Consider the following 26,467-nt stretch of genomic DNA (forward strand, 5'->3'; position numbering starts at 1 on the left):
ACAGTCAGAGTTGTGCAACAGTGGAATCAGCTGCCTCGGGAGGTGGTGAGCTCCCCCTCCCTGGCAGTTTTTAAGCAGCGGCTGGACAAACGCTTGTCAGGGATGCTTTAGGCTGTTCCTGCATTGAGCACGGGGTTGGACTAGATGACCTCTATGGGCCCTTCCAACTCTGTGATTCTATTATGTGTTCATAATTAAGCCCTACTGGGTTAAGGTAGCTTGTGTGTGCCCATGATATGCAACTCTGTAGCCATACCATTTGTACAGCTGCGTTCTGCATCTGGTGTGTATCATTTAATTTTTGTGCATTAAAATATCGGTATCCTGCCTTTCTCCAAAGACAGGTGATAAAATGGAAAACAGTGAGAAATATGATTTTAAAAAAGTCAAGAGTCTCAATACACATGGAAGCCCGAGAGCCAGTTTGGTGTCGTGGTTAGGAGCGTGGACACTAATCTGGGAGAATCAGGTTTGTAAGCCGCTGTGAGACACCTTTGGGTAGTAAAGGGCGGGGTATAAATCCAATCTCTTTTTACCAGGCAAAGAGACGACCACGACAAGTCCCTTGTATTTGCTCCTTTGGGTGAAATAAAACTGCAAGAAGTTTGTGAGACCTTTTCCTCTCTCTGCCTGCAAAAAGCACATTGCATGCTAATACAGAAGTTGGGACCCATCCCCGGACCAGAGGGTGGGCTATTTGTTGTAGATTTTCCCGGCTGTACAGCCGTGTTTCTTGGCATTGTAGTACCTGATGTTTCGCCAGCAGTGAAAGAAAAGAAGAGGGTGGGCTCTTCTTTTATGCCTGGGGACTGCTTCACCAGGTTCTGTACTGGCTCTCTGTCCAGGTGGTGTTGGCACCAGTGTTCCCTCTAAGCTGAGTTAGTGTGAGCCAGCTCACAGTTTTTTAGCCTCCGGCGCACACATTTTTGCCTTAGCTCAGAAAGGAGGGCTCCAGAGCAAAGTAATGTATGCCACAGCCAAATCACCCGCTCACATTTATTTATGCCAGTAGCTCAGAAAGTAGAATTTTTGCTCACCGGACTCCACAGCTTAGAAGGAGTATTGGCATGCACATTAAGGATCTTGTCAGCACAGAGTTTTAGCGGAGACCCTTCCGTATGAAAGAAGTATCTCCCCCCCCCCAAAGCAACTGAAATGTGTAGAAATGTATATCTGCTGTGCCCATAGAATGTTTTTGCTGAGTCTCTCCGCAATCATCGCTGGTGTAATTTGACCTAATTAGCCTCCGCTTAGTGTGTTGGGATGTCTGTAAAGGACTGTTGTGCCGGCAGCGAAACGCAGGGAGTTAAAAGCTCCTGCAGTGACCTCATCTCTGTTCATTTAGCCGGAGGGCATAAGCTGCACTGAAGCGAGAGGGACGGTTAAAAGGGTGTCAGTCCCTTTTTACTGCCACCAGCTAAGACTCTTGCTTTCGTCTGGGTGCGGAATCCATCCAGCGCTCTCATTTTGATCGCAGGATGGGAAAAGAATTTGCAGGGCGGAGGGGACTCGGCCCTTTGGACTCTGTCCATGCGTGGCTTGCAAACATTTCTCATTTTCGGTGAAGACCCCCGTTGCTCGTTCTTGCATTCACTGGACCGATTCCCGTACATAGAAAGCAGCAGGGCATCTTCTTAGCCGGGGATCCCTGTCAAAGGCACGCCTTCCCATCAGTCTCTATCGGACTCTGAGCGAGCAGTCTCTCTCGCTGCTTGAAGCGATCGAGGAAGAGTGCAGCCCCTGGCTTTTTAAGACCAGAGCCGTGCACATCCACCGTGGGGGTGTCACTGTGCGGCCGGGCCCAATCGTGACGGGCGGATTCGGCGATTGGCTCGGGAAGGCTGCCCGTCTGCCTCCCTCTGCAGGGCTGCAACACCTCCTGTGCTCAGAGCCGCTCGGCACAGGGCTCGAGGCAGCCAAGGAGCCAGCCAGCAAGCAGCACGCCTGCCTTCCGCCCGCTCGCTTCTCACAGCAGCAGCATCGCAGTTTCAGGTGATGCAGTTCCCAGGCATCTTGGGGGGAAGCTGGCACAAGTAAATGAAGCCGGGCATCATGACGGGGAGGAGTTTAACCAATCGCGTTTTGGATCAAACTTAAAAACAAAAGGTTGATACTCTTATTCAGCACCCTGGGGAAAAAAGGTCACCTTGCTTGGAAAAAAGAAGAAGCACCCTCTCGTCTTTTTGCTGCTCTCTCTCTCTCTCTCTGCCTCTCTCTTTCTCTCGGCGTCTCCTAGTTAGGCTCTCGGGTTCAACAGACAAGGGATACTCATGGTAGATGACAAGGGGAAGAACATGAAATGTCTCACCTTCTTCTTGATGCTTCCAGAGACAGTTAAGAACAGGTCCAAGAAGAGCTCCAAGAAGGTCAACGGCGGCGGCAGCAGCAGCAAGTTACCCCCGGTCTGCTATGAAATCATTACCCTGAAGACGAAAAAGAAGAAGAAGATGGCTGCTGATATTTTCCCCCGAAAGAAGCCGGCGAATAGTAATGCGGCCGCGGTCCAGCAGTACCACCAGCAGAACGTCAATAATAACAATATCATCCCTGCGCCGAACTGGCAAGGACTGTATCCCACGATCCGAGAAAGGTAAGTTTGCGTGTTAAGTTTGCCGGCAGTCCGGAGCGAAACGTTTGCCCCGTTCGGGATAGTCTTGCTTGTCACTCATTCCTGTTGAGAAGAGGGGAGGGATGTTTCTCTTTTCCAGCCGGCCTGGCCGTTCAGCCGTGTTCTGCAAAGGCTGCCTTGTTTTAACCTGCTAAACAAAAACGTTCTTTTGCATTTTACTGTCTCCCCCCCCCCCCCAAGAAGTTCTCACCCAAGATTTTTTGGGTAGCAGTGCTTTGAATAAAGACCCAAAAAAGAGAGTGCTCCGTGATCGTGAAGTCCTTTAAAGTGCGCATTTCTTTTCTTGTGCCGCTGTCCAAACATGAATGAGAGAGACTTCAGGGAGCCGAATCGCTTGGACACGGGGCGGGAGCCTGACGCCGTGCGCCCTGAATTAACACGTTTGCCTCTGTTTGTAGAAATGCGGTGATGTTCAACAATGACTTGATGGCAGATGTTCATTTTGTGGTGGGGCCACCAGGTGGGACCCAGCGGTTGCCGGGACACAAAGTAAGCAATGGCTGCATTGTTTAGCTTTGACTTGGGGAAAAGCCAAGGAAACCTCAGATACTGTTAAGGCTTAGGGTAGGAGGCTTGGACTGTAGGCTTTTAGGCATCTTTGCCCAGTGAGGTGTCCTAGCAGTTCCCCTCTTACTAAGCACTGTGTCAGTGCGAGAGTGCCCCTCCCGAAATACTTTTTTTTTCTTGACCCACCCACCCCTGCATTTTTAATCTGGCCTCCAAAGGTCTCAGGGCAGGGTACATGATCCTCTTTTATCTTCACAACAGCCCTTCAAGAAAGTTAAGGATGAGAGATAGTCAGCTTTCTGGCTTTCCAGGGATTTGGACAGAGAAGATGCTGTGGCTCCCTGGCAGAATATCTGCTTGACATGCAGAAGGTCCCCGGTTCAATCCCCAGCATCTCCAGTTAAAAAGGACCAGGCAGGAGGGGATGGGAAAGACCTCCGCCTGAGACCCCAGGGAGCTGTAAAGAGGGGCCGTGGCTCAGTGGAAGAGCCTCTGCTTGGCATGCAGAAGGTCCCAGGTTCAGTCCCCGGCATCTCCAGTTAAAAAGGACCAGGCAGGAGGTGATGGGAAAGACCTCAGCCTGAGATCCTGGAGAGCTGTAAGGGCGGGCTGTGGCTCAGTGGAAGAGCCTCTGCTTGGCATGCAGAAAGGCCCAGGTTCAGTCCCCGGCATCTCCAGCTAAAAGGACCAGGCAGGAGGTGATGGGAAAGACCTCTGCCTGAGACCCTGGAGAGCTGTGAAGAGGGGTTGTGGCTCAGTGGAAGAGCCTCTGCTTGGCATGCAGAAAGGCCCAGGTTCAATCCCCGGCATCTCCAGCTAAAAGGACCAGGCAGGAGGTGATGGGAAAGACCTCAGCCTGAGACCTTGGAGAGCTGCTGCCAGTCTGAGTAGACAATGCTGACTTTGATGGGCCCAGGGTCTGATTCAGTAGACAGCAGCTTCCTGCGTGTGTTCGTGGTCTAATGTTCTAAGCAGTACACCATAGCTCTCAGTGTGGGTAGCATTGTAGCAAGACAGGAGTGTGTTTAGGAGTTACAGGGTTTTCCAGAAGCCAAGGGAAAAACTGAGCAATTATCTTAGCAAACTTTGCTGTCAAAGTTAACGAAATAAATCAATCAGGTGAAACACTGAAGGCATGGGAGGCTCTCCAGAAAGCAGTTATGGCTTCGATAGACTTGTTTTCAGCATTCACTGTGACTTCTCCCGTTTCTGTTTTCTTCCGGCGATGGATTTTTGTTCTGAAGCATGAAATAACGTTTCCCTTTCCAAACAGTACGTCTTGGCTGTCGGGAGCTCTGTGTTCCATGCGATGTTTTACGGGGAACTCGCGGAGGACAAAGACGAAATCCGGATCCCAGATGTGGAGCCCGCGGCTTTCCTGGCCATGCTGAAGTAAGCCTCCTTCCTTGCTGGGAGTAAAGTCTGGGCTAGTCAAAACTGGGCATGATTATAAACGGAGCAGCAGACGCAGGAAGCCCATCACATCTTAGAAACAGGGCTTCTCTAGTGGTATGTTTTGAACAGAAAGATTTCATTTGTAGCTTCTGATTCCCCACCTTCCAAAATCTCTTCTTTGTTAAGCCAATATAGTCTGCTGGAAACTTTGGGCAGACCTCAGTTAATCAATATACAAAGGAGGGGTTATAATTATGAAGACTGTCCTCTCTGGTTCCACTTTGAGAACACTATTTGGTGTAGTGGTTAAGTGCGCGGACTCTAATCTGGGAGAACCGGGTTTGATTCCCCACTCCTCCACTTGCACCTGGCTGGATGACCTTGGGCAAGCCGTAGCTCTGATAAGAAGTGTTATCTCAAGGGCAGTCCTCAAGAGAGCTCTCTCAGCCCCACCTACCTCACAGGGTGTCTGTTGTGGGGAGGAGAAGGGAAAGGAGTTTGTGAGCTGCTCTGAGACCCCTTTGGGTAGTGAAGGGCAGAGTATAAATCCAATCTCTTCTTCTTCTACTACTATTGAAATATTCTGATTATATATGTGTGTGTGTGTGTTTATGCCATCTGAATAATTCCTCTATGTTGAGGTCTCTTCCGCACAATTCTTTCTAACTTCTGAACTGCGGTCACTAATTTATTTCCCTAAGCTGTTTTTTTAAATTAAAACTGTCCTTTCAAAATTTAATTTTAAACTTTAACTTTGGAAAGGGCATGTTCCAATTTTCGTGATTTTTCCCCCTCTTCAGTTTTTCTTGTTTCTCTTGCTCTAGGACGTTATGCCACTGTTTTTCGCATCTGGTAATGTCATTGAATAGGGTGGCAGCTAATTAGGTAACTGGTAGGTATTAGAGTCTTTATTGGGTTACCTTAGGTTCTTAAAAAAAAAAAAAAAAAGCTCTGTAACATTTCCTCCGGATTTTGTATACTGCTGGTAGCTGCGGAGTTTGTCAGAGCAGACGTGAGAGGTCCGTCTAGGAAAGATGGTTATCATAGCATGTTACAAACTGCGGGGAAGTAACTATGTCCTTTCCTTTGGCCAGATGAGTCAGAAATCTCGAAGGGGTTGTGCTTTGTTTAAGCTTTAAAAGGTAGGCTTGGTGAAAATAGAAGCTGGCTACAAGCATAGACAGCTTCACAAGGAGATTGGATAAACATCTGGAGCAGAGGTCCATGAGTGGCTATTAGCCACCAGGTATAGATGGAACACTCTGTCTAGGACAAGTGATGCTCTGTCTTCTTGGTGCTTGGGGGGCACCAATAGGAGGGCTTCTGGAGTTCTGGACCCACTGGTGGACCTCCTGATGGCACCTGGTTTTGGCAACTTTGGGACTCAAGAGTGTTGGACAGAATGAGCCATTGGCCTGATCCAACATTGGCTTCTCTTATGTTCTTATGTCTGGGGCAGTAATGCTCTGTATTTTTTGGTGCTTTGGAGGCAAGAGTGAGAGGGCTTCTGGACCTCCTGATGGCCCCTGGGTTTTGACCACTGTGTTGGACTGGATGGGCTACTGACTTGAGCCAATATGGCTTATCTTATGTTCTTATGTCTGGGGCAATGATTCTCTGTATTCTTGGTGCTTGGGGAGCAAGATTGGGAGGGCTTCTGGACCTCCTGATGGCCCCTGGTTTTTGGCCACTGTGTGACATAGAATGTTGGACTGAATGGGCCATTGGCCTGATCCAGCATGGCTTCTCTTATGTTCTTATGTCTGGGACAGGGATCCTCTGTATTCTTGGTGCTTGGTGGGGGGCAACAGTGGGAGGGTTTCTAGAGTTCTGGCCCCACTGGTGGACCTCCTGATGGCGCCTGGTATTTTTGGCCACTGTGTGACACAGAGTGTTGGACTGGACGGGCCATTGGTCTGATCCAACATGGCTTCTCTTACATTCTTATTAACATGTGAAATTCATCGATGCAGGAAGTGGTAGCGGCTACAAGCATTATGCATGATGGTAAGAATCATAGAGTTGGAAGGGACCTCCAGGGTCATCTAGTCCAACCCCCTGCACTGTGCCGGAAATTCACAAATTCCTCCCCCCCACACCCAGTGACCCCTTTTCAATGCCTAGAAGATGACAAATAAACCTCCAGGATCCCCATCCAAAGTGGCCCGGATTAAAAATGTCTCCTGACCCCAAAGTGGCGATCAGCATTTCCCTGGGCGTGTCAGAAAGGGCCACAAGAACTAAGCACTGAGGCAAACCTTCCTGCCCTCCCTCTCACGATCTGCCTGAGTTCACAGTATCAGCATTGCTGTCAAGATAGCCATCTAGCTTCTGCTTGAAAACCTCCCAAGAAGGAGAGCCCACCACCTCCCGAGGAAGCCTGTCCCACGAAGAGAGGAGAGAGAGAGAGAGAGAGAGAGAGAGACTGGATTTATACCCCACCCTTCACTACCCAAAGGTGTCTCAGAGCGGCTTACAAACTCCTTTCCCTTCCCCTCCCCACCACAGACACCCTGTGAGGCTGGTGGGGCTGAGAGAGCTCTGACAGAAACTGCTCTTTTTCACGAACAGCTCTTATCAGAACTACGGCTTGCCCAAGGTCATCCAGCCAGGTGCAAGTGGAGGAGTAGTGGGGGATCAAACCCGGTTCTCCCAGATTAGAGACCGCACACTTAACCACTACACCAAACTGCTCTCACTGTCAGGAAGTTCTTCCCAATATTTAGCCGAAAACTCTTCTGATTTAATTCCAACCTTCGGGGGCAACAGAAAACAACTCCGCCCCAGCCTCTATATATGACAGTCCTTCATGTCCTTGAAGATGGTGATCATATCACCTCTCCATCGTCTCCTCGGCAGGCTAAACACGCCCGTCCCGTTCAGCCTCTCCTCATAGGACTTGGTCTCTGAGTCCGCCATTCAGTCCTGTTGTAAGCAGAGGCAGTGCCCAAAGCTGCCCCTGGATTCTTCAGATAGGCCTTATTCACGTAGATTAATTATGGTTTCGGGAATGATGCTTCATAGAGCTTTGTGATGTTGTCTTGCTAAACACAGGCGCACTAGGAGCAGGGCACAGCTCACAACACACTTGAGTGTGCTCAAATCGCCATTGATTTCAGTAGGCCTTTAAGAACGACCAGCTCTGTACTCGACTCTGTACCTGGTGTCTGCAGCAGTGGGGGGGAAACAAGACCTGGCGAGATGGAAAGAGGCTCACCCTAAGAATAGCATATTTTAACAACTGGGACATCAGCTGCAGAGCTGGATAGATACCGGTTGCATAAGAGACACAGGACTGTATATAGAACTGGGTGGGCAGCCGTGCTGGTCTGAAGCAGCAGGATGAAGAGGAGTTCTGCGTTGGCTTTTCCCTCCGTTGTTTTAGCCAACCCAGGTTGGAACAGAGATTCCCCTCCGCATGGCATGCGGCTTTCACTTTCTTTGATCATCGGATTTTATGGTGCATAGATTCATGGCCGTTCAGGGCTGACTTTGCAGTCAGCACAGCCTTGCCCCTGGGGATCTGAATGAGGTTTTGAGTAGAGATGTAAAATTTCTGGAAATGTTGACGCCCGGGAAAAAACCCGGGTTTTTTTCCGGGGGGAAACGGAAATTTTCGGAAAAATTGAAAAAAATGCTACATTAGCACTTCTTTTTTCCAGATTGAAAGTCATTCTGTTACTTTAGGAACATAAAATATGACTATGGACATTTTTACTTGGAATGAAATGATCACAACTGGCATATTAAAAATATATTGTATCCAAACAATTATCACAAACAGAATACCCACCCACGTGCAAAAACAAAATTGAAACCTTTTTATTTTCTTCTGACAATAGCCCCTCCTAAAGGAAGAAATGCATCTTGTTCTTGCATTGGAGAGTTCAGTTTGTAACCTAGGACTTGTTTGTCCTCAGTGCACAGAAGTTATATCAATCTGATACCATACATATTTTTTAGAAATGATTTGGAAAATATTTGAACACTGTCTTAAAATATTTTATTCATCATGTTAAAATAAAATGTTTCGTAATCATTTTTTCCCCTTTTCTTTTTTCATTTTTTTCCAATTTTTCAGAAAAAAACAAAAAAGGCTTCAGGAAAAAACCCTTTCCCCCCAAATTTTCCTGCTTTTTTTCCGGGCCTTCATATTTCTAGTTTTGAGCGGCACCTTTTCCTGAGTGTCGAGAAAATGTGGAGCGAATGCCAGGTACAGAATCGCCCAGAGTCTGAGTCCAGCGGCACCTTTAAGACTAACAAAGTTTAATTCTGGGTATAAGCGTTCATGTGCACACACAGACACTTCTTCAGGTACCTTGAATAAAACTTCGTTGGTCTTCAGGGTGCCACTTCTCCAGATACAGGGTGGTATATATACTGTACGGATATTCCTAGATATCATCCCCATTCCGTATTTTTTGACAACCGGTTTCTCATCTTCCTACTGCGATTTGTCATAAGAACATAAGAGAAGCCAATGTTGGATCAGGCCAATGGCCCATCTAGTCCAACACTCTGTGTCACAGTGGCCAGAAATACCAGGTGCCCTCAGGATGTCCACCAGTGGGGCCAGGACACTAGAAGCCCTCCCACTGTTGCCCCCCCAAGCATCAAGAACACAGAACATCACTTGCCCCATCCTGAGAGTTCCTATCTATACCTTAAGGACCTAAGAACACAAGAGAAGCCAGTGTTGGATCAGGCCAATGGCCCATCTAGTCCAACACTCTGTGTCACACAGTGGCCAAAAGTACCAGGTGCCATCAGGAGGTCCAGCAGTGGGGCCAGGACACTAGAAGCCCTCCCACTGTTGCCCCACCAAGCACCAAGACTACAGAGAATCACTGCCCCTGATGTAAGAACATAAGAGAAGCCAATGTTGGATCAGGCCAATGGCCCATCCAGTCCAACACTCTGTCACACAGTGGCCAGAAATACCAGGTGCCCTCAGGAGGTCCAGCAGTGGGGCCAGGACTCCAGAAGCCCTCCCACTGTTGACCCCCCCCCAGCACCAAGAATACAGAGCATCCCTTGCCCCAGACTGAGAGTTCCTGTCTATACCTTGTGGCTAATAGCCACTGATGGACCTCTGCTCCGTATGTTTATCCAGTTCCCTCTTGAAGCCGTCCATGCTTGTAGCCGCCGACTCCTCCTGTGGCAGTGAATTCGATGTGTTAATCACTCTTTGGGTGAAGAAGGACTCCCTTTTATCTGAGTTGAATGGTGAAACTAAGAGATACAATAGGGATGATCAATCATCATTAAAGCAAAATGTGGCCCCTTAAGTTAGGCTGGGACAGCACCGTTCCTCCTTGGATCCCTCCTAACTTCTCTGGAGCACGGCTCCCCTCCCTCCCCCCTCCCACTGTGGCCCAAGGTGCCCCCCAGAATGGTGGGCTTGGGGGATCTCCAGAAATAGTGTTGGGGGAAGAGTCGGAGACCCACCACAAGAGAGTGGAATAGCACCCCCTCCCACACACACACACCCCTTCTACCCATGGAAGTTTGAAGCGGGAGCCAAACCGGTGTGTCAAGCGTGGTGTTAACACACATTTGTCCATAAGAGATTAGGGGGAAAGGTGTCATTCATGACCAGTGTGTTTCAGAGTGGCTGCAGTTTGAGAACTAGATTTGAGTCCACTGGCACATCAGAGACCTACGAGATGTCAGTCAAATCCAAGTAGGGTCATATACAATGCTCCCTCTAAGCTGTGGAGTCTTGTGAGCAAAAATTCTACTTTGTGAGCTCCTGGCATTACAGTTGTGAGCGAGCGATTTGGCTGCTGCATAAGTTAGTTTGCTCTGGAGCCACATCCTTCCTGAGCCAAGACAAAAATGTGCGAGCCGGAGGCTAAAAAACTGTGAGCTGGTTCACACGAACTCAGCTTAGAGGGAGCACTGGTCAGATCAGAAACCCTGGTCTTTACGGTGCTTCTGGACCTGAAGCTAGGCCAATTGGTTGTTTCACAGGTCCTGAATGCAGAAGGGAGGGAAATTATTTGCTTTGCTTGCCAAATATAGTCAGAAATGAAACCTTAACGCAGTGAGCATCGTTTATGGTCCATCGATCACAAACCTCAACAGCAGTTTTACTGCTGAACGTTATGTTCCCCCCCCCCAGAAGTATTTAGACAAAAAAATCCTCATGCCGCTGCCTGCCATGTATGATGACGACGACTCTTTCACATGTAGCTGACGGCAAGTGAGATATTTACCCTTTTCCAGTGTCACCTTCGCTTGGTTTTCCTTGTGACGCTGAAAAGCCGCTGTCTGCTGTCATAGCGAGAGGTGGACGTTAGAGCAGTTGACATTCAAGGGCGCTTCTGTTGCACAGTAAATGGACATCAGTGGTCTGTAGGAAGGACCAAACATGAATCTTTTAAACAAGAGCTTAAATAGGATTGCTTCAGGGCTGTGCAAATTAGTCTGAAATATTTCCTGCAGCTAGCGGGAAAAGTAACGCCAGCAGTACACGGATTTAAGACGACGAATGCTTAATTATCTTCATTTATTTTCCCGCGCCGATATCAGTTCATCCGAGGTGTCCAGAACAGATTCACTTTATTCAGTGGAGTTTAAAAAAACAGCATATTTCTCCCAGAAATGTTTGGCTACCTAGCCATTTTCCCCACAGCAAAATCTCTTGCAGTAAACATGTTTCTGTTTTACCCATATGGTAATATTAGAGGCTGCGGGAAACTAACGATATTCTGATGAATGCTGAATTCCGATCGCCATCCGGTTAGCGGAAGCAGCTTGTCCTCCTTCCACCCAAATGCTTGATCTTGTCGAAATTCTTGTGGTTTCAATTGCAAACTGCAAAAAAACAGGCAATTTTTGGTCCCATTGGACTTCTGGTGTGCGTTGCGCTCAGACCGGGCAGACCGAAACCGGAGGGTATGAAGGGGAAGTGTTTTCTTGTTCCCGTGCCATCGCCAGTCGCAGCGCACACGGAGGGTGCCGCAGAGCACAAATTTTGGAGCAGGTTCTCGGTTCACTCAAGGGACAGCCGGGGTGCTTTGAGTCTGGCCAGCTGCCCTTGGGGGCAGCAAGCAGCCCCCAGAACGTGGCCTCAGGAGAGGGGATCGTGGAGCCTGTTCTCTGGAGCACTTTCAGCTCACAAGGCAAACCCAGCTGAAAGGGGCACAGTGTGGTCAGCTTCCGTGATGACTGAAGGGCTCTGGCCACGACGGGGAGAGGAAATGAAAAAAAGACCCTAAGAAAACCCAGGGCCCATGTTATCCAGCTCCCTCTTCCCTGCAGTGATAGCCTGGTGCTTCTGGTAGCCCCTGAACAGGGTACAAAGGTAGCCCATGAAAACACCAGAAGAGCCCTGCTGGGTCAGACCAGGGAGGGTCCCTCCAGTCCAGCCTCTCGTCCCACACGGGCCAGCCAGTTCCTCTGGAGGGCCAGCAACAGGGCAGAGAGGCCTCGGCCTTCCCCTGAGAAGAGCCTCAGAAGAGCCCTGCTGGGTCAGACCAGGGAGGGTCCCTCCAGTCCAGCCTCCCGTCTCACACGGGGGCCAGCCAGTTCCTCTGGAGGGCCAGCAACAGGGCAGAGAGGCCGAGGCCTTCCCCTGGTGCTGCCTCCTGGCTCTGGGATTTAGAGGATTAGTGCCTCTGAATGTGGAGTTTCCCCTCAGCCACCGTGGCTCGTAGCCATTGATAGACTTATCCTCCATGAGTCTTATCTAATCCCCCTTTCAAGCTGTTTATTCCTGTGGCCATCACGACATCCTCTGGTGGTGAATTCCACATTTTAATCGCTCTCTGTAGGATTTCCTTTTGCCTGTCCTACTGCCCATCCGCTTCATTGGATGCCGTCGAGTTCTAGTCTTTTGGGAGAGGGAGAAAAAGTTCTCTCTGTCCACTCTCTCTCCACCCCGGGCATGATTTTATAAGCCTCTCTCGTGTCACTCCCCCCTTAGATGTCTCTCTTCTGAACTGAGAAGTCCCAGAGACTCTTCCGCCTTTCCTCCTGGGGAAGGGGCTCCGACCCCCTCATCCTCTTGGCTGCCCCTCCTCTGCGCTTTCTCCAGCTCTGCAGTGGCCACAACGGTACACAGTATTCCAGTGACCAGGACTGTACACAGTTGGACTCGATGACCTGCAAGGGTTGGACTAGATGACCTGCAAGGTCCCTTCCAACTCTAACATTCTATGATTCTGTTCCAAACGAGGCCACACCACAGATCTATACACGGCATTGCAACATTGGCCGTTTCATTCTCAATCCCATTCCTAATAATCCCGAACGTCGGATTTGTCTTTTTCACTGCTGCAGCACACTGGGTTGACACTGTTCATTGAGCTGTCCACCAGGACCCCAGGCCCATTTCCCAGAGAACTTCATTTGCCACACAGATCTTCATCCCCCCCCCCCCACTGTTTCCTCTTAGTTGATGGTATTCAGGAATACCTCTGAACTGGAGTTTCCCTTTATGCTTTGTGAGAGCAGCAAAACAGTCAAGAATTAAAGCTTTTAACTCATTGCTACACCTTCTGAATTCCCTGAGTTGTTTGTTACGTAAAGATGTCCTTTACGCCTGTCTTGAAAGTGTCTATTGGAACTTATCATAGAATTGTAGAATGTTAGAGTTGGAAAGGGACCTTGCAGGTCATCGACTCCTGCACTCTGCAGGAGCATAGCTGAAAGGTAGCCCTACAACAGACACGGAAGATGGCCGTACAGCCTCCGCTTGAAAACGTCCAGCGAAGGAGCACCCGCCACCTCCCGAGGCAGTCTGTTCCACTGCTCAACCACTCTGACAGTTAGGAAGTCTCTCCTGATATTTAGCCGGTAACGACTCCCTTGTAATTCCCACCCACTAGATCTAGTCTTGCAATCCGGAGCAAGAGAAAATAGATCTGCTCCATCTTCTACATGACAGCCCTTCAAATACTTGAAGACCGCAATCATGTCCCCTCTAAGCCTTCTCTTTCCCAGGCTAAACAGACCCGACTCTTTCAGCCTTTCCTCGTAAGACTTGGATTCCAACCCTCTCACCATCCTGGTTGCCCTCTTCTGGACACACTGAAGCTTGTCAACATCCTTCCTAAAATGTGGTGCCCAAAACTGGACACAACTTCCCCCACCCCACCCCAAAAAACCCCAGCACATCACCACAATAGCAACAGTGCTGCACACTTTAGATTAATCAACTGCAACTTTGGGTGGTGAGGATGCAAGTCAACGGCATCTCTCTCTTGGGGGTTTTTTGCACTTTTTTTCTGCGGTGGCTCAAGTGGTTAAGATGCTAAGCTGCAGACCGGAAGGTCGGTAGTTCAGCAGTTGGAGACCCGAGTGTGCCGCGTGACGTTGTAAGCTCCCGTCTCTGGCCCCAGCTCCTGCCAACCTACCAGTTCGAAAGCAAGAAATTGCAAGTAGTACCACTTCGGTGGGAAGGTAACAGCGTTCCGTGCGCCTTTGCGTTTAGTCATGCCGGCCACATGACAATGGGAAACGTCTTCAGACAGCGCTGGCTCTTCGGCTTGGGAACGGAGATGAGCACCACACCCCTAGAGTCGGATTCAACTGGCTTTCAAGCAAGGGAAACCTTTACCTTTTACCTTCAATGGTATTAAAGATGGGCTTCTGCAGCGACTGATTAATAGCTTTGTTTAAATCATGTTAACTTACAGTTTTTGTCACCGTCTCAAAAGAGGTGCTCATCTCGAGGCTTTCAGCATATGCTATGTGATTAACATTTAATCTATTAATGAAGCAGTTAAAAAGTGGGTGATTAATCTGCTGAGAATTCTTTCATCCATTGACAGCTCTACAAGTGACGTATTTGATATAAGCATTTATTGGATAAATGTTGGTTTCAAAGGGTAGCCGTGTGAGTCTGTAGCGGAAAAACTATTTATTTATTTATTATTTCATTTATACCCCGCCCTCCCCGCACGCGAACTAGATTCGAATCCAGTACCACCTGAGAGAGAAACGAGATTTTGAGGGAATGAGCTTTTCAAGAGTCAACGTTTTGGTGAAGGGAGCTCTGACTCTTGAAATTTTATACCCTGAAGATCTTGTGATTTATAAGGTGCTACTGGGCTCGAATCCAGTTGAATAAATTGTTTGGGTTTTTTTTTTACCATACATGTGACTTTTTATTGCCACCGTTGCTGACTAATGTCTCTCCCTCACCTACCTACCTACATACCTACCTACCTTCCCTCCCTCCTTCCCTCCCTCCTTCCTTCCTTTCCCTCCCTCCCTCCTTTCCCTCCTTCCCTCCCTCCGTCTCTCCCTCCCTTCCACCCATCCTTCCTTCCCTCTCTCCCTCCTTCCTACCTTTCCCTCCCTCCCTCCTTGTTTCCCCCTTCTCTCCCTCCTTCTTTTCTTTCCCTCCCTCCCTTCTTCCTTTCCTTCCCTCCTTGCTTTCCCTTGCTTTCCCTCCCTCCCTTCCCTCCTTGCTTTCCCTTGCTTTCCCTCCTTCCCCCTCCCTCCTTCCCCCCTCCCTTCCATCCATCCATCCATCCCCCCTTCCCTCCCTCCACCCCTCCGTCACCCTCCCTCTCTCCCTCCCCTCCCTTTCTTCCCCCCTCCCTTCCATCCATCCATCCATCCCCCCTTCCCTCCCTCCACCCCTCCGTCCTCCCTCCCTCCCTTCCGTCCGCAGTACACTCAACAGTAGCATCACGTGTCCGTCTTCTCTTGCAGGTACATATATTGTGATGAAATCGACTTGGCCGCCGACACGGTCCTCGCCACCCTTTATGCTGCCAAGAAATACATCGTCCCTCACCTCGCCCGAGCCTGCGTGAACTTCCTCGAGACCAGCCTGAGCGCAAAGAACGCCTGCGTCCTGCTCTCCCAGAGCTGCTTGTTCGAGGAGCCGGACCTGACGGAACGTTGCTGGGAAGTGATCGACGCCCAGGCGGAGCTGGCCTTGAAGTCCGAGGGGTTCTGCGACATTGATTTCCAGACGCTCGAGAGCATCCTCCAGAGGGAGACCCTGAATGCCAAAGAGATTGTGGTTTTCGAAGCGGCCCTCAGCTGGGCCGAAGTGGAGTGCCAGCGCCAGGAGCTGCCCGTCAGCATAGAAAACAAGCGGAAGGTCCTGGGGAAGGCGCTCTACCTCATCCGCATCCCCACGATGGCGCTGGACGACTTTGCCAACGGGGCCGCTCAGTCCGGCATCCTGACCCTCAACGAAACGAACGATATCTTTCTCTGGTACACGGCGGCCAAGAAGCCGGAGCTGCAGTTTGTGAGCAACGCCCGGAAGGGGCTCGTCCCGCAGCGCTGCCACCGTTTCCAGTCTTGTGCCTACCGCAGCAACCAGTGGCGCTACAGGGGCCGCTGCGACAGCATCCAGTTCGCCGTCGACAAGCGCGTCTTCATCGCCGGCTTCGGCCTCTACGGCTCCAGCTGCGGGTCTGCCGAATACAGCGCGAAGATTGAACTCAAACGCCAAGGCGTTATCCTCGGGCAGAACTTGAGCAAGTATTTCTCAGACGGATCTAGCAACACTTTCCCGGTGTGGTTCGAGTACCCCGTGCAGATCGAACCGGATACTTTTTACACAGCCAGCGTCATTCTGGATGGCAACGAACTCAGCTATTTCGGACAGGAAGGGATGACGGAGGTCCAGTGCGGGAAAGTAACTGTCCAGTTCCAGTGCTCTTCGGACAGTACCAACGGCACGGGGGTCCAAGGGGGGCAGATTCCAGAACTTATCTTTTACGCCTGAAAAGAAGAGGGCTTCCACAACGAAGAGAGAGTGTAATGACATGATTTATATGTCTGGTTTCAGACCCGGTTTGATGCTTAGCTCGTTGTCTGCAGAGATGTGATCCGTTCTGGTAATATGTTCCTAAATGCAGTTTTTAATGCTTGCTGTGCTCTAACAGACAAAACGTAACAATCTTCTTTGACTGGAAAGCCCCAAGAACACGCAAACTAAGAGTCAGGGTTTCCCAGTCTTCCCATAGTCAAGATGTCCTCCCCTGCTGAAGAAGAGCAAATAGATGTTGCCCCGTTACGTCTGGCACCAATACAGTGTTTTTCCAATTTGTTAAATAAATGGTAGAAAGGAGCAAGAGTCCAGTAGCACCTTAAAGACTAACAAAATATGTGGCAGGGGGAGGAGCTTTCGTGAGTCACTGCTCACTTCTTCAGACACAGCTCGAATGGGAGTCCATCTGTCCTATTTCTTGGAAAGTGGAGTGATTTCGGATGCTGAATGACATTAGCAGGCAAATGAGAGTAGCAAGTGAATGACAAAAGCAGATCTGATTGGACTTAGGTGAAATATGCAGAGGAGTAATAAGCATGGAGAAATCAGCATTAGTAATGAGACAGGAAACCTAGGTCTCGATTAAGTCCAGGTGGATGCATTGTCTTGAGCTTCAGTTGCAATTCAGCAGTCTCTCTTTCGAATGTCGCTTTGAAATTCCTTTATAAGAGAACTGCTACTTTTATGTCAGCAACTGAATGTCCTGGAAGGTTAAAATGGTTCCTCCACTGGTTTTTGAATGTTGTGGTTCCCAGTGTCAGACTTATGCCCATTAATTCTTTGTCGAAGGGATTAGCCTGTTTGTCCAGTGTAGAGGGTGGAAGGACATTGCTGACACGTGATGGTGTATCTGAAGAAGTGAGTGGTGACTCACGAAATCTCGTACCCTGCCACAGACTTGGTGAGTCTTAAAGGTGCTGCTGGACTCTTGCTCTTTTCTACTGCTACAAACGGACTATCACAGCTGCCCATCTTAAATAAGTGGGTTATTCTTTCTGCCCCCGCCCCGTAGACAGCTTTCTTACAGACTTCTCAGAACTGCGGTTAGTTATGTTTCCTGTTTCTTGGATGCCCCCCTAGACTTGAGGGAATGTTGGCCAGAGAGACTGTATCTTTGGGGCTCTCGTGCGGATTCTGCTCTGATGTCAGGCAGCTCTTTTGTTTGAGAAGGTCTCTTTCTTTGCACACAATGGAATTTAGATATCAGAGAGGTAAAGTTGGGGCTCAGCGCCCTGCTTCCGTACACATACGGACCCCTCTCGCTTAGCCAGCTGTTTTCAAGAGGACTGCAGTTACAGAGGAACCTTTTCAAGGAGCATGGTGGGTTATGCAGCCACGAAAGAGACGGGTGGTCCCCGCTTTCTCTTACGCCGCTCTGCCGAGCTTCTCTTCAGACATGTTTATTCAAGTCTGGAAACGCTGGCCTCTGTACAACCCCATCCAAAGCTAATCAAGGTCAACCCTGGTTGGCCCACCAAGGAAGTGCGGGGTCGCTATGCAGAGGCAGGCAGTGGCAGACCACCTCTGAACGTCTCTTGCCTTGAAACCTGGGAAGCTAAGCAGGGTCGGCACCAATGCTCCCTCTAAGCTGTGGAGGCTTGTGAGCAAAAATTCTACTTTGTGAGTGGCTGGCATTAAAGTTGTGAGCGAACAGTTTGGCTGCTACATAAATTAGTTTGCTCTGGAGCCATCCTTCCTGAGCTAAGACAAAACTGTATGAGCCAGAGGCTAAAGAACTGTGAGCTAGCTCACGCTAACTCAGCTTAGAGGGAACACTGGTAGGTACTTGGATGGGAGACCTCCAATGTCATCCAGGGTTGCTACGCAGAGGCGGGCAGTGGCAAGCCCACTCTGTTTGGTCTCTTGGCCTGACCTGCACGGCCCAGGCTAGCCCGGTCTCATCAGATCTCGGAAGCTAAGCAGGGTCGGCCCGGCTCAGCACTTGGACGGGAGACCACCCAGGAAGGGCAGGGTCGCTACGCAGAGGCAGGCAACGTCAAGCCACCTCTGACGGTCTCTGGCCTTGGAAACCCTGCAGGGTCGCCGTAAGTGGGATGTGACTTGATGGCATTTTCCGCCACCGTTGAATCCAGTGTTTCTTCCGGCATGGCAGTGCTTCAGTATTAGGCGTCGCTGCCTCTCTGCTTTGTAAAACGTATATATCTTTCTCCATTCCGTCAAGCTTGGCAGCCATTTTGCAAACTGCCTCTCTTGGCTCCCAGTCCCTGTTCGTTGTCAGACGACGGGTTTAAAAAGGCAGCGAGTTTTGTGGAGATAACTTTTTTTCCCCCCATAAAGCTGGGTGAGAACTTATTTGGAATGGAATTGCTTTCCCCCTCTCGGAAAGAGCTAAAAACCTTTGGAGGATTATATTGCTGTCGCAGTGGAATGTATCGGCTCTGGGGCGACGTTTTGTTGTCGTCCTTCCCTTAACTTCCTCTTGAATGTTATTAATGCCACACCAAGTAAGTAACTGGATAATTAAATAGTTGGAAGCAAGTTGGCTCCAAAGACCCTCTGCCTCTCTCTCTGGGCGAGAGCCAAACGTTAGGCTGGACATACTGCAATTATGCCTAGAATGTGGATTCATTTTAATTAATCTTGATTAATGTTAATCCCTGATGCCCACTGGCAGAAACTGTTGTGCGGCTATGGGGTTAGATACCAACACAGCTGAAATACCCCTTGTAGTGGGCTCAACAGAGACTTTCTAGCACAGCTACAGCAGGTAGTTGCTTTGGGTAGCATTTCTTACTACACAACCTAGAATAACTATTAAGATCAACACCTACACCTGTTGGTAAATTTCATTTAACTGTGAGTTAAGTGTGTCTTTTTAAAAGAAATGATTCTGACGCAGTCAGCTACCGCCGCCTAAAATAAGGGGCACGCGAATTGCGTTTCGCCTGCTCGTTCGTGATCTGACCGAATCTTCAGTCAGATCAGAAATGCAGCTTTCTGTTGTCCAGAAGCATTTTCCCCGACCCCCTCTTTAAATTGGTTGTCAGGCTTCCCGCATTCTTGGCAGGAAAGGGCCCACAGGATGGCTGGCAGTAAAAATGGGAGGAAATGAGCGTAACTGAATGATAGCGAGCCATTTCGTGTTCGTGAAAATGAAAGCGCACTTTCGGAATGACAGCCCCATAATTCTTCCTGCTGGAAAGTTGCTTACAGTAGTATTCCGGAGCTGTATTGTTCCCATTTTTGTGTCTGCAAAGGAGCTTTGTTTCTTTGTTTTATTTCCCTACTTTTTAAGTTGAGGATAGATTGGTGTCTTCAGTAAGGTAAACTTGAATGGCACCTTAAGAACCTCGCTTAAGGGGCTAGTGTACCCAGACATAACACTGAGTCAGTTTTGATTCATTATCTAGTAGTATCATGAGTCAAAGTGCTCTTGACTAAGAACATAACAAGAGCCCTGCTGGATCAAACCAGTGGTCCATTGAGTCCAGCTTCCTGTCTCACACAGTGGCCAAGTAGTTACTCTGGAGGGCCAACAACAAGGCATAGAGGCCGAGGCCTTCATAAGAACATCAGTAGAGCCCTGCTGGATCAGACCAGTGGTCCATCTAGTCCAGCATCCTGTCTTGCACAGTGGTCAACAAGTTCCTCTGGAGGGCCAACAACAGGACATAGAGGCCCTGATAAGAACATCAGAAGAGCCCTGCTGGGTCAGACCAGTGAGGGTCCATCTAGTCCAGCTTCCTGTCTCACACAGTGGCCAACCAGTTCCTCTGGAGGGCCAACAACAGGATATAGAGGCCCTGATAAGAACATCAGAAGAGCCCTGCTGGATCAGACCAGTGAGGGTCCATCTAGTCCAGCTTCCTGTCTCACACAGTGGCCAACCAGTTCCTCTGGAGGGCCAACAACAGGACATAGAGGCCAGATGTTGCCTCCTGGCTCTGGGATTCAGAGGCTTATTGCCTCTGAATGTGGAGGTTCCCCTCAGCACCCATGGCTAGTAGCCGTTGATAGACTTACCCTCCATGACTACTGGACTCCTGGCGTCTGGGCATTAGTGCCATGAATTGTTTGCAATGCCTAAAGTACACTCTAGAGTTGCAAACTTAGGTTGGACATGGGAAAATCTAAAGCCTAAATAAACCCTAAGCCAGAGGTCCCCAGCCAATGCAGTTTCTGGAACCCAGCAAGTGTTTTTAGGAAGTGGGGTGGGGCCAAATAGGGCTTTTGCTCAGCAGGGCTTCTGATTGGCTCCTGGGGATTTGATCAGCTGCGTGGATTTTTTTAAAAAGATTGCCACAGCAGCCATTTTGTTGCTGGCCTCGCCTCTCGCAGCAGCCATTTTGTGGCAGCCATGTTACTGCTGCGCCCACCGTGCCGTGTCAGAATTCCAGATGTGTCCACGGGCTCGAAAATGTTGGGAACCCCCCGCCCCTAAAGCCTAAACAATCAAATGAAAACCTAAAGCCAATCAATTTTCTCACACGTACAAAGTGTGTGCAGCTTTTTTCAAGAACAACGCTCCTTCTTGGGTTTAAATCCCCGGGTTATAGATTATGAAACAAAGTACACATTTCCTCCCCCCCCCAAACATATAAATACTCCCAGAGTATATAGGAGCTGTTTACGAAACAGGATGTACACCAAAGCAGACTGACAATTAGTATAATCTGTCCATGATGTTCTTGGAAAAAGCTCCTGCAGACTCTCTCCCAAAGTAATTAACTGTACTTACGTGTCTTTTCAGGAACCCAAAATTAAAAAAAAAAAAATACTGTGAAATTGCATGTGTTGCGCAGGATAAACTGTCACCAATAGCGCTCTGCTGCTTTCAGACACAACCTTACCCTGTTATCAAATCTATGAAAGCTGGCATTTGGATTGTTAACTTGTTGGTTCTGTGGCACTCCTTTTGCTCTCTCTGCCCGCTTTGCCCCATGGAACCGTCAAGAGACCCCCGGGTTTGCCCCAGCAGAAGGTCACCTGGGTACAGCACTTTGTATTTCTCATACAAGTGCATGGCTGCCGTTGATTTCTTTGGGGAAAGGAACTGGGCCTAGTCAGGAGCAACGTTAGGGCTCTTCCTCCGTGGCAGAGCATCTGCCTGGCTTGCAGAAGGTCCCAGGTTCAATCCCCGGCATCTCCAGTTCAAAGGGCCAGGTAGGAGGTGATGTGAAAGACCTCTTCTGCCCGAGACCGCTGGAAAGCAGCTGCCAGCCTGAGTAGGCAATTCTAACCTCAATGAATCAATGGACTGATTCAGTAAGAGGCAGCTTCACGCGTTCGTGTGACCCTGAGTTGCACAGTTTGCCCCCCTCTTGACGCAATCTCCCTTCCCCTTCACCATGATAATACCTTTGCGGTTTTTACTTATAAATAAATACTGGTTTACTTATAAATAAGCCTGGAATCAAAATAGAAAACTGGAGAGCCCTTCTCTACCCAATTGTGAATAAACGTGTAGTCTCATGCGGTCCTTATACCAATAGTACGGCGCTAAATTACTTTCCTTCCTTGGTTGTGAATTGGAACGAACCACTTCCGTCTTCCCTACACACGTCCAATGCCAATTAAAATGAAGCACAGTACCAGTGGCCGGAAACGAGGACGCCCGCATTTCTCAAAGGAATGTAAATATCGAGATGCTGGTTCCGTCCAGTCAGGGGAGAGAAACGCGGGCCCGGCTGTGTGAGACGTAGAATACTTCTGTTGCCTTAAGAGGAACGTGAACCCCGGAGTTGGCTGTTCCAGATGTTTAGGAAAAGAGATGAGTTTGGGATTTTACATTTGTGACATGGGCTGCCTTCGAATAGATAAAAAACTGGAATAATGTTAAAGGTTTTTTTAAAAAAAAATTGTGCTCAAGGCACGTATGGCAGAGATATATATATATTTTTCCCCCTGCCGCAGCAAGTTCTAAAAAACATTTCATCAGTCTGTCTCCCTGGTTTGAGAATCAATACAACAGAGTTCCTGCGCAGTCCTATGCAACGTTACTCTTATCTCAGCCCCTTCATGCCGACGAGCTTAGGCGGGGGAAACTGTGCCTAGGATTGCGCCACAGGTGATGCATCCGTGTCATTAAATATTTGTATTCTGTCTGGCGTACATTTATCTTGGGTGTCTCACACAATGGAATATAAAGTATGCTAACCATCACTTCTGACAGTTTTCAATTTCAATCCTTTAGAAATTGCAATTAAATCCGGGGCTGCTGCTAAGATGAATGACTGTGAAAAGGACCTTTGGGATCAAAAGCCAGCACGCTAATAAGGGGACCGTTAGATTTCTTCCTTCCTTCCCCCCCCCCACCTTTTACTTGCCCCTTAAATATGTGAAGAACTAATGAAGTAACCTACATTTTTAAGGTGCTGAAGAAACTAGATTTCAGAATTGAGATATATACAGAAATGTGTGTATGTATACACACACGCATATATACATATATATAGGCAAAGGAGTGAAACCCAAATTTAAGTCTGCTACTATATTGTTGCCATTACCTTGTCAGAGCTTAGGATTTTAGGATGCATTAACAGAAGCCTTGTGTCCAGATCATGGGAGGTGATAGTTCCGCTCTATTCTGCTATGGTCAGGCCTCACCTGGAGTCCTGTGTCCAGTTTTGGGCACCATGTTTTAAGAAAAATATTGACAAGCTGGAACGTGTCCAGAGGAGGGCAACCAGGATGGTGAGAGGGTTGGAATCCAAGTTTTAGGAGGAAAGGCTGAAAGAGTTGGGTCTGTTTAGCCTGGGAAAGAGAAGGCTTAGAGGAGACATGATTGCAGTCTTCAAGTATCTGAAGGGCCGTCATGTAGAAGATGGAGCAGATCTATTCTCTCTTGCTCCAAATCGCAAGACTAGATCTAATGGGTGGAAGTTACAAGAGAGTCGTTGCCGGCTGAATATCAGGAGAGACTTCCTAACTGTCAGAGTGGTTGAGCAGTGGAACAGTCTGCCTCGGGAGGTGGTGGATGCTCCTTCGCTGGAAGTTTTCACGCGGGGGCTGGATGACCATCTTTTGGGTGTGTTGTAGGGCTCTCTTTTGGCTGTGCTCCTGCAGAGTGCAGGGGGCTGGACTAGATGACCTTCAAGGTCTCTTCCAACTCTAACATTCTATGATCTCAGAAGCTGAGCACAGCCGTCCTTGGTTAGTACTTAGATGGGAGACCACCAAGGAAGTCCAGGGTTGCTACGCAGAGGCGGGCGATGGCAAACCACCTCTGGACGTCTCTTGCCTTGGAAACGGTTGCCATAAATTGTCTGCCACTTGGTGGTACTTTCCACCACCACGGTCAATGGAATACTTTAGGGGCAAGTCAGAGGACAAGACTGATAATTCACCTAAGCACCAGTCTATCAGTCTTTATTTTATTTTTTATTTTATTGTTACGCTTATATCCCGCCCTCCTCGCGAGTGGGCTCAGAGCGGCTTACAAATAAGGGCAACATGTGCCACATAAAACATTAAAAACAGAATAAAATCAACCATAATTCTTCTCCAGGGAGCGACCCAGTGAGAATTGTAGGAGCAACCGTCCTTCCTGAGAGAAAGTAACGAGTGTAGCAGCCCATACTGTGTTGCTTTGCATGACTCCAGGATCCAACCCTGGCTGGAACGGGGGACATGAAATTTTGTCAAAAGTCGGGATACTTCCCTGAGAAGTAACATCCAACTTTGTCTCTGAGGACTGAAGTCCATTTAAGACACATAGAAATAAGTGACAACAAATTAAAAAATAATTACAGGATTGTCGTTCAGCATCTTTGACATGTAAAAGGGTTTTCTGTACTCTCTGCTATGGGCACAGGAATGGTTTACTCATTCAATAGGGGATCTTTATTCAAGCCAGTAACATTTCCCATCACAGAAAAAGGAACAGCAAACGTGTGGATTTCTGCAAATATGGGGATTTCCGATCACATCCCAGACCTTTGTTTGTTAAATCCACCAAGTAGTGTCTCATATTTGTTCATATAGAAGTATTCAACTTAAAACATGCATTGAACTTTTAACAGTACAGTTTTAAGAAGGGGGCTGCGTACCACACTATAATGGAAACATTCGCCTACCTTGGAACAGTCCTTTAATTAGGTGCCAGTGAACCATAACTACCCAAACTAAGTTAGATTCAGTCAAGCGTATGTGGCCTTAAATGGTTTGTAGATGGTATCAAACTATCTACCCTTGAGTAACTCAGTAGGATTATAGGATTGCTTCCAGATAAAAGCTTTGCACCCTAATAGAAATTTGGTTCTAAATGCATGTATTCCTGAATTTATTGGTTGGTGTATCTAAAAGACCAGACATATCTATCTGGAACACAACAGAAGGTGTGAAATGGGGCGATGCTAGACATGCCATTTTAAATTATACCTAACATCGTCTTGCATGGTGAACTGGAGAGGGAAGGCAGACTTAACTGGATTTGTGGTGTAATATACTTCTAAGCATATCTGACATAGTATTTAAGTAAATGTTCTAATTTCTACAGTAATTGCACTGAGCTGAAGAGAGAGGAAAAAAAAGACATGTTAAAACTTTGTTATTTCAGACACGGCTGCATCCAGTTGTGCTTGGGACATCGCTTTGACTATAGCAACCCGATGGCATTTATTTATGAAGGACAGATATATAAATATGAAGTACCTCAAGTTGAATGTTATCGTACTGTCTAATGTAACAGTGCAGGATTTTAAGTAGACACATGAATGTGTATAATCACATCTAAAAGACAAATAAAAATTAAACTGATTCATACGTGGTTTCCCTGGCGTGCTTTTTTTAATTCGTGGGTGACTAAAACAGAAAACAATCCAGCAGGGCCAGTCCTGTGCAGAGTTATAGTCCTACAAGGCCGTGGGCAGAGACCCGTGCTCTGATCGCATCCGAGTTGGATTACTGTAATGCACTTGTCACAGTTCCGCGGGGTCCTTCTCCAGTTATTTCACCTGGACGCCCCCTCCCTGTATCTTCATTGGCCAAAGACCCAGTACCCCACTGTCTGTATATCCATGACCCCTGTGCCCATCCCCAATCCTGGGGAGCCAGTTTGGTGTCGTGATTAAGTGTGTGGACTCTAATCTGATTCCCCACTCTTCCACTTGCACCTGCTGGTGTGACCTTGGGTCAGTCACAAGCTCTGACAAGAGCTGTCCTTGAAAAAGAGCAGTTTGTGTCAGAGCTCTCAGCCCCACCCACCTCACAGGGTGTCTGTTGTGGGGAGGGGAAGGGAAAGGAGTTTGTAAGCCGCTCTGAGACTCCAAGTGAAGGGCGGGGTATAAATCCAATCTCTTCTTCCTCCCCAAGACCTCATGCTCAGTTCGGCCCCACAGCAGTCTGGCAACGGCACCCCAATCACAGGGTCCTCCCAATACCAAGTCCAGCCCACTAGAAGGAAGTGGGTTCCTGGCAGTGTTCAATATGCCTCACTTCCTCCGCCTCCCTCTTTCACTGCCTCTTCCTGGTCCCCTCTATTGAGACTATGGCTATGGATCCATCGGGCTCCCCTGCTGTAGTGTTTTGGTGTAGTGGTTAGGAGCATGGACTCTAATCAGGGAGAGCAGGGTCTGATCCCACATGCCTCCACATGCAGCTGCTGGTGTGACCTTGGGTCAGTCACAAGTTCTCTCAGAGCTGTCATCTCCGGCGCAGTTCTCGAAAGGGCCCCACCTACCTCACAGGGTGTTTGTTGTGGGGAGGGGAAGGGAAAGGAGATTGTCAGCCGCTCTGAGACTTCTTCGGGTAGTGAAGGGCGGTGTGTGAATCCAATCTCCTCCTTAGAATGGGGCGATTCTGCTTAGGATGGGACTGTGATATATCGGGGGGGGCGTTATTTGCCCTTCATGCTCCCCTTTTTTCTTTGATCCAGTCAGCTATACTATTTATTTATTAATTATATTTATACCCCGCCCATACTGCGAACAGGTTCAGGGTGGCTAACGAGCAATACAATGTACCTAATTGGCATAACCATAAAAGTTTTAAACTACATAAAAATACATACTAACCCATATTACATTACATTACATTACATTTGTGATTTCCATATCACATTACATTTGTGATTTATATACCGCCCTATCCATGAGGCTCAGGGCGGTTTACATATACACACACAATTTATCTAAGCTAGGGTACAATGGTGAGGGGAGGGTATTTTTCCTAACTAGGCACCTAACAGCAGGATCTTTTCCTTTGGATTCGACGGTGGACTTCGATGGTAG

The 26,467-nt window shown here is 48.4% G+C and overlaps 1 protein-coding gene across 2 annotated transcripts; it reads left to right on the top strand.

Moving 5' to 3' along the window:
* The first annotated feature begins 2,270 nt into the window (after window positions 1-2,270).
* On the top strand, window positions 2,271-24,824 carry LOC107111414 (BTB/POZ domain-containing protein 3). 2 transcript variants are annotated; one of them, XM_015412383.1, is made up of 5 exons: window positions 2,271-2,590; window positions 3,028-3,118; window positions 4,410-4,528; window positions 15,200-16,264; window positions 24,796-24,824. In XM_015412383.1, the coding sequence occupies exons 1-4, from the start codon at window positions 2,271-2,273 to the stop codon at window positions 16,230-16,232; spliced, it is 1,563 nt and encodes a 520-aa protein (XP_015267869.1). In that variant the 3' UTR covers window positions 16,233-16,264; window positions 24,796-24,824. The 2 variants fall into 2 exon arrangements, with proteins under 2 accessions (XP_015267869.1, XP_015267868.1); XM_015412382.1 differs by lacking the exon at window positions 24,796-24,824 and having other exon boundaries at window positions 15,200-16,589.
* The last annotated feature ends 1,643 nt before the right edge of the window (window positions 24,825-26,467 follow it).

The sequence above is a fragment of the Gekko japonicus genome, unplaced genomic scaffold, assembly GCF_001447785.1.
Source record: "Gekko japonicus isolate JY-2015 unplaced genomic scaffold, Gekko_japonicus_V1.1 scaffold5213, whole genome shotgun sequence".
NCBI lineage: Eukaryota > Metazoa > Chordata > Lepidosauria > Squamata > Gekkonidae > Gekko > Gekko japonicus.

What these genes read in the sequence shown, in the direction of transcription:
- LOC107111414 (XM_015412383.1), top strand. Translation starts at nt 2,271, where the DNA reads ATGGTAGATGACAAGGGGAAGAACATGAAATGTCTCACCTTCTTCTTG. An exon ending in TATCCCACGATCCGAGAAAG is followed by an intron (nt 2,591 to 3,027) that starts GTAAGTTTGCGT and finishes CTCTGTTTGTAG; the next exon opens with AAATGCGGTGATGTTCAACA. An exon ending in GCTTTCCTGGCCATGCTGAA is followed by an intron (nt 4,529 to 15,199) that starts GTAAGCCTCCTT and finishes CTTCTCTTGCAG; the next exon opens with GTACATATATTGTGATGAAA.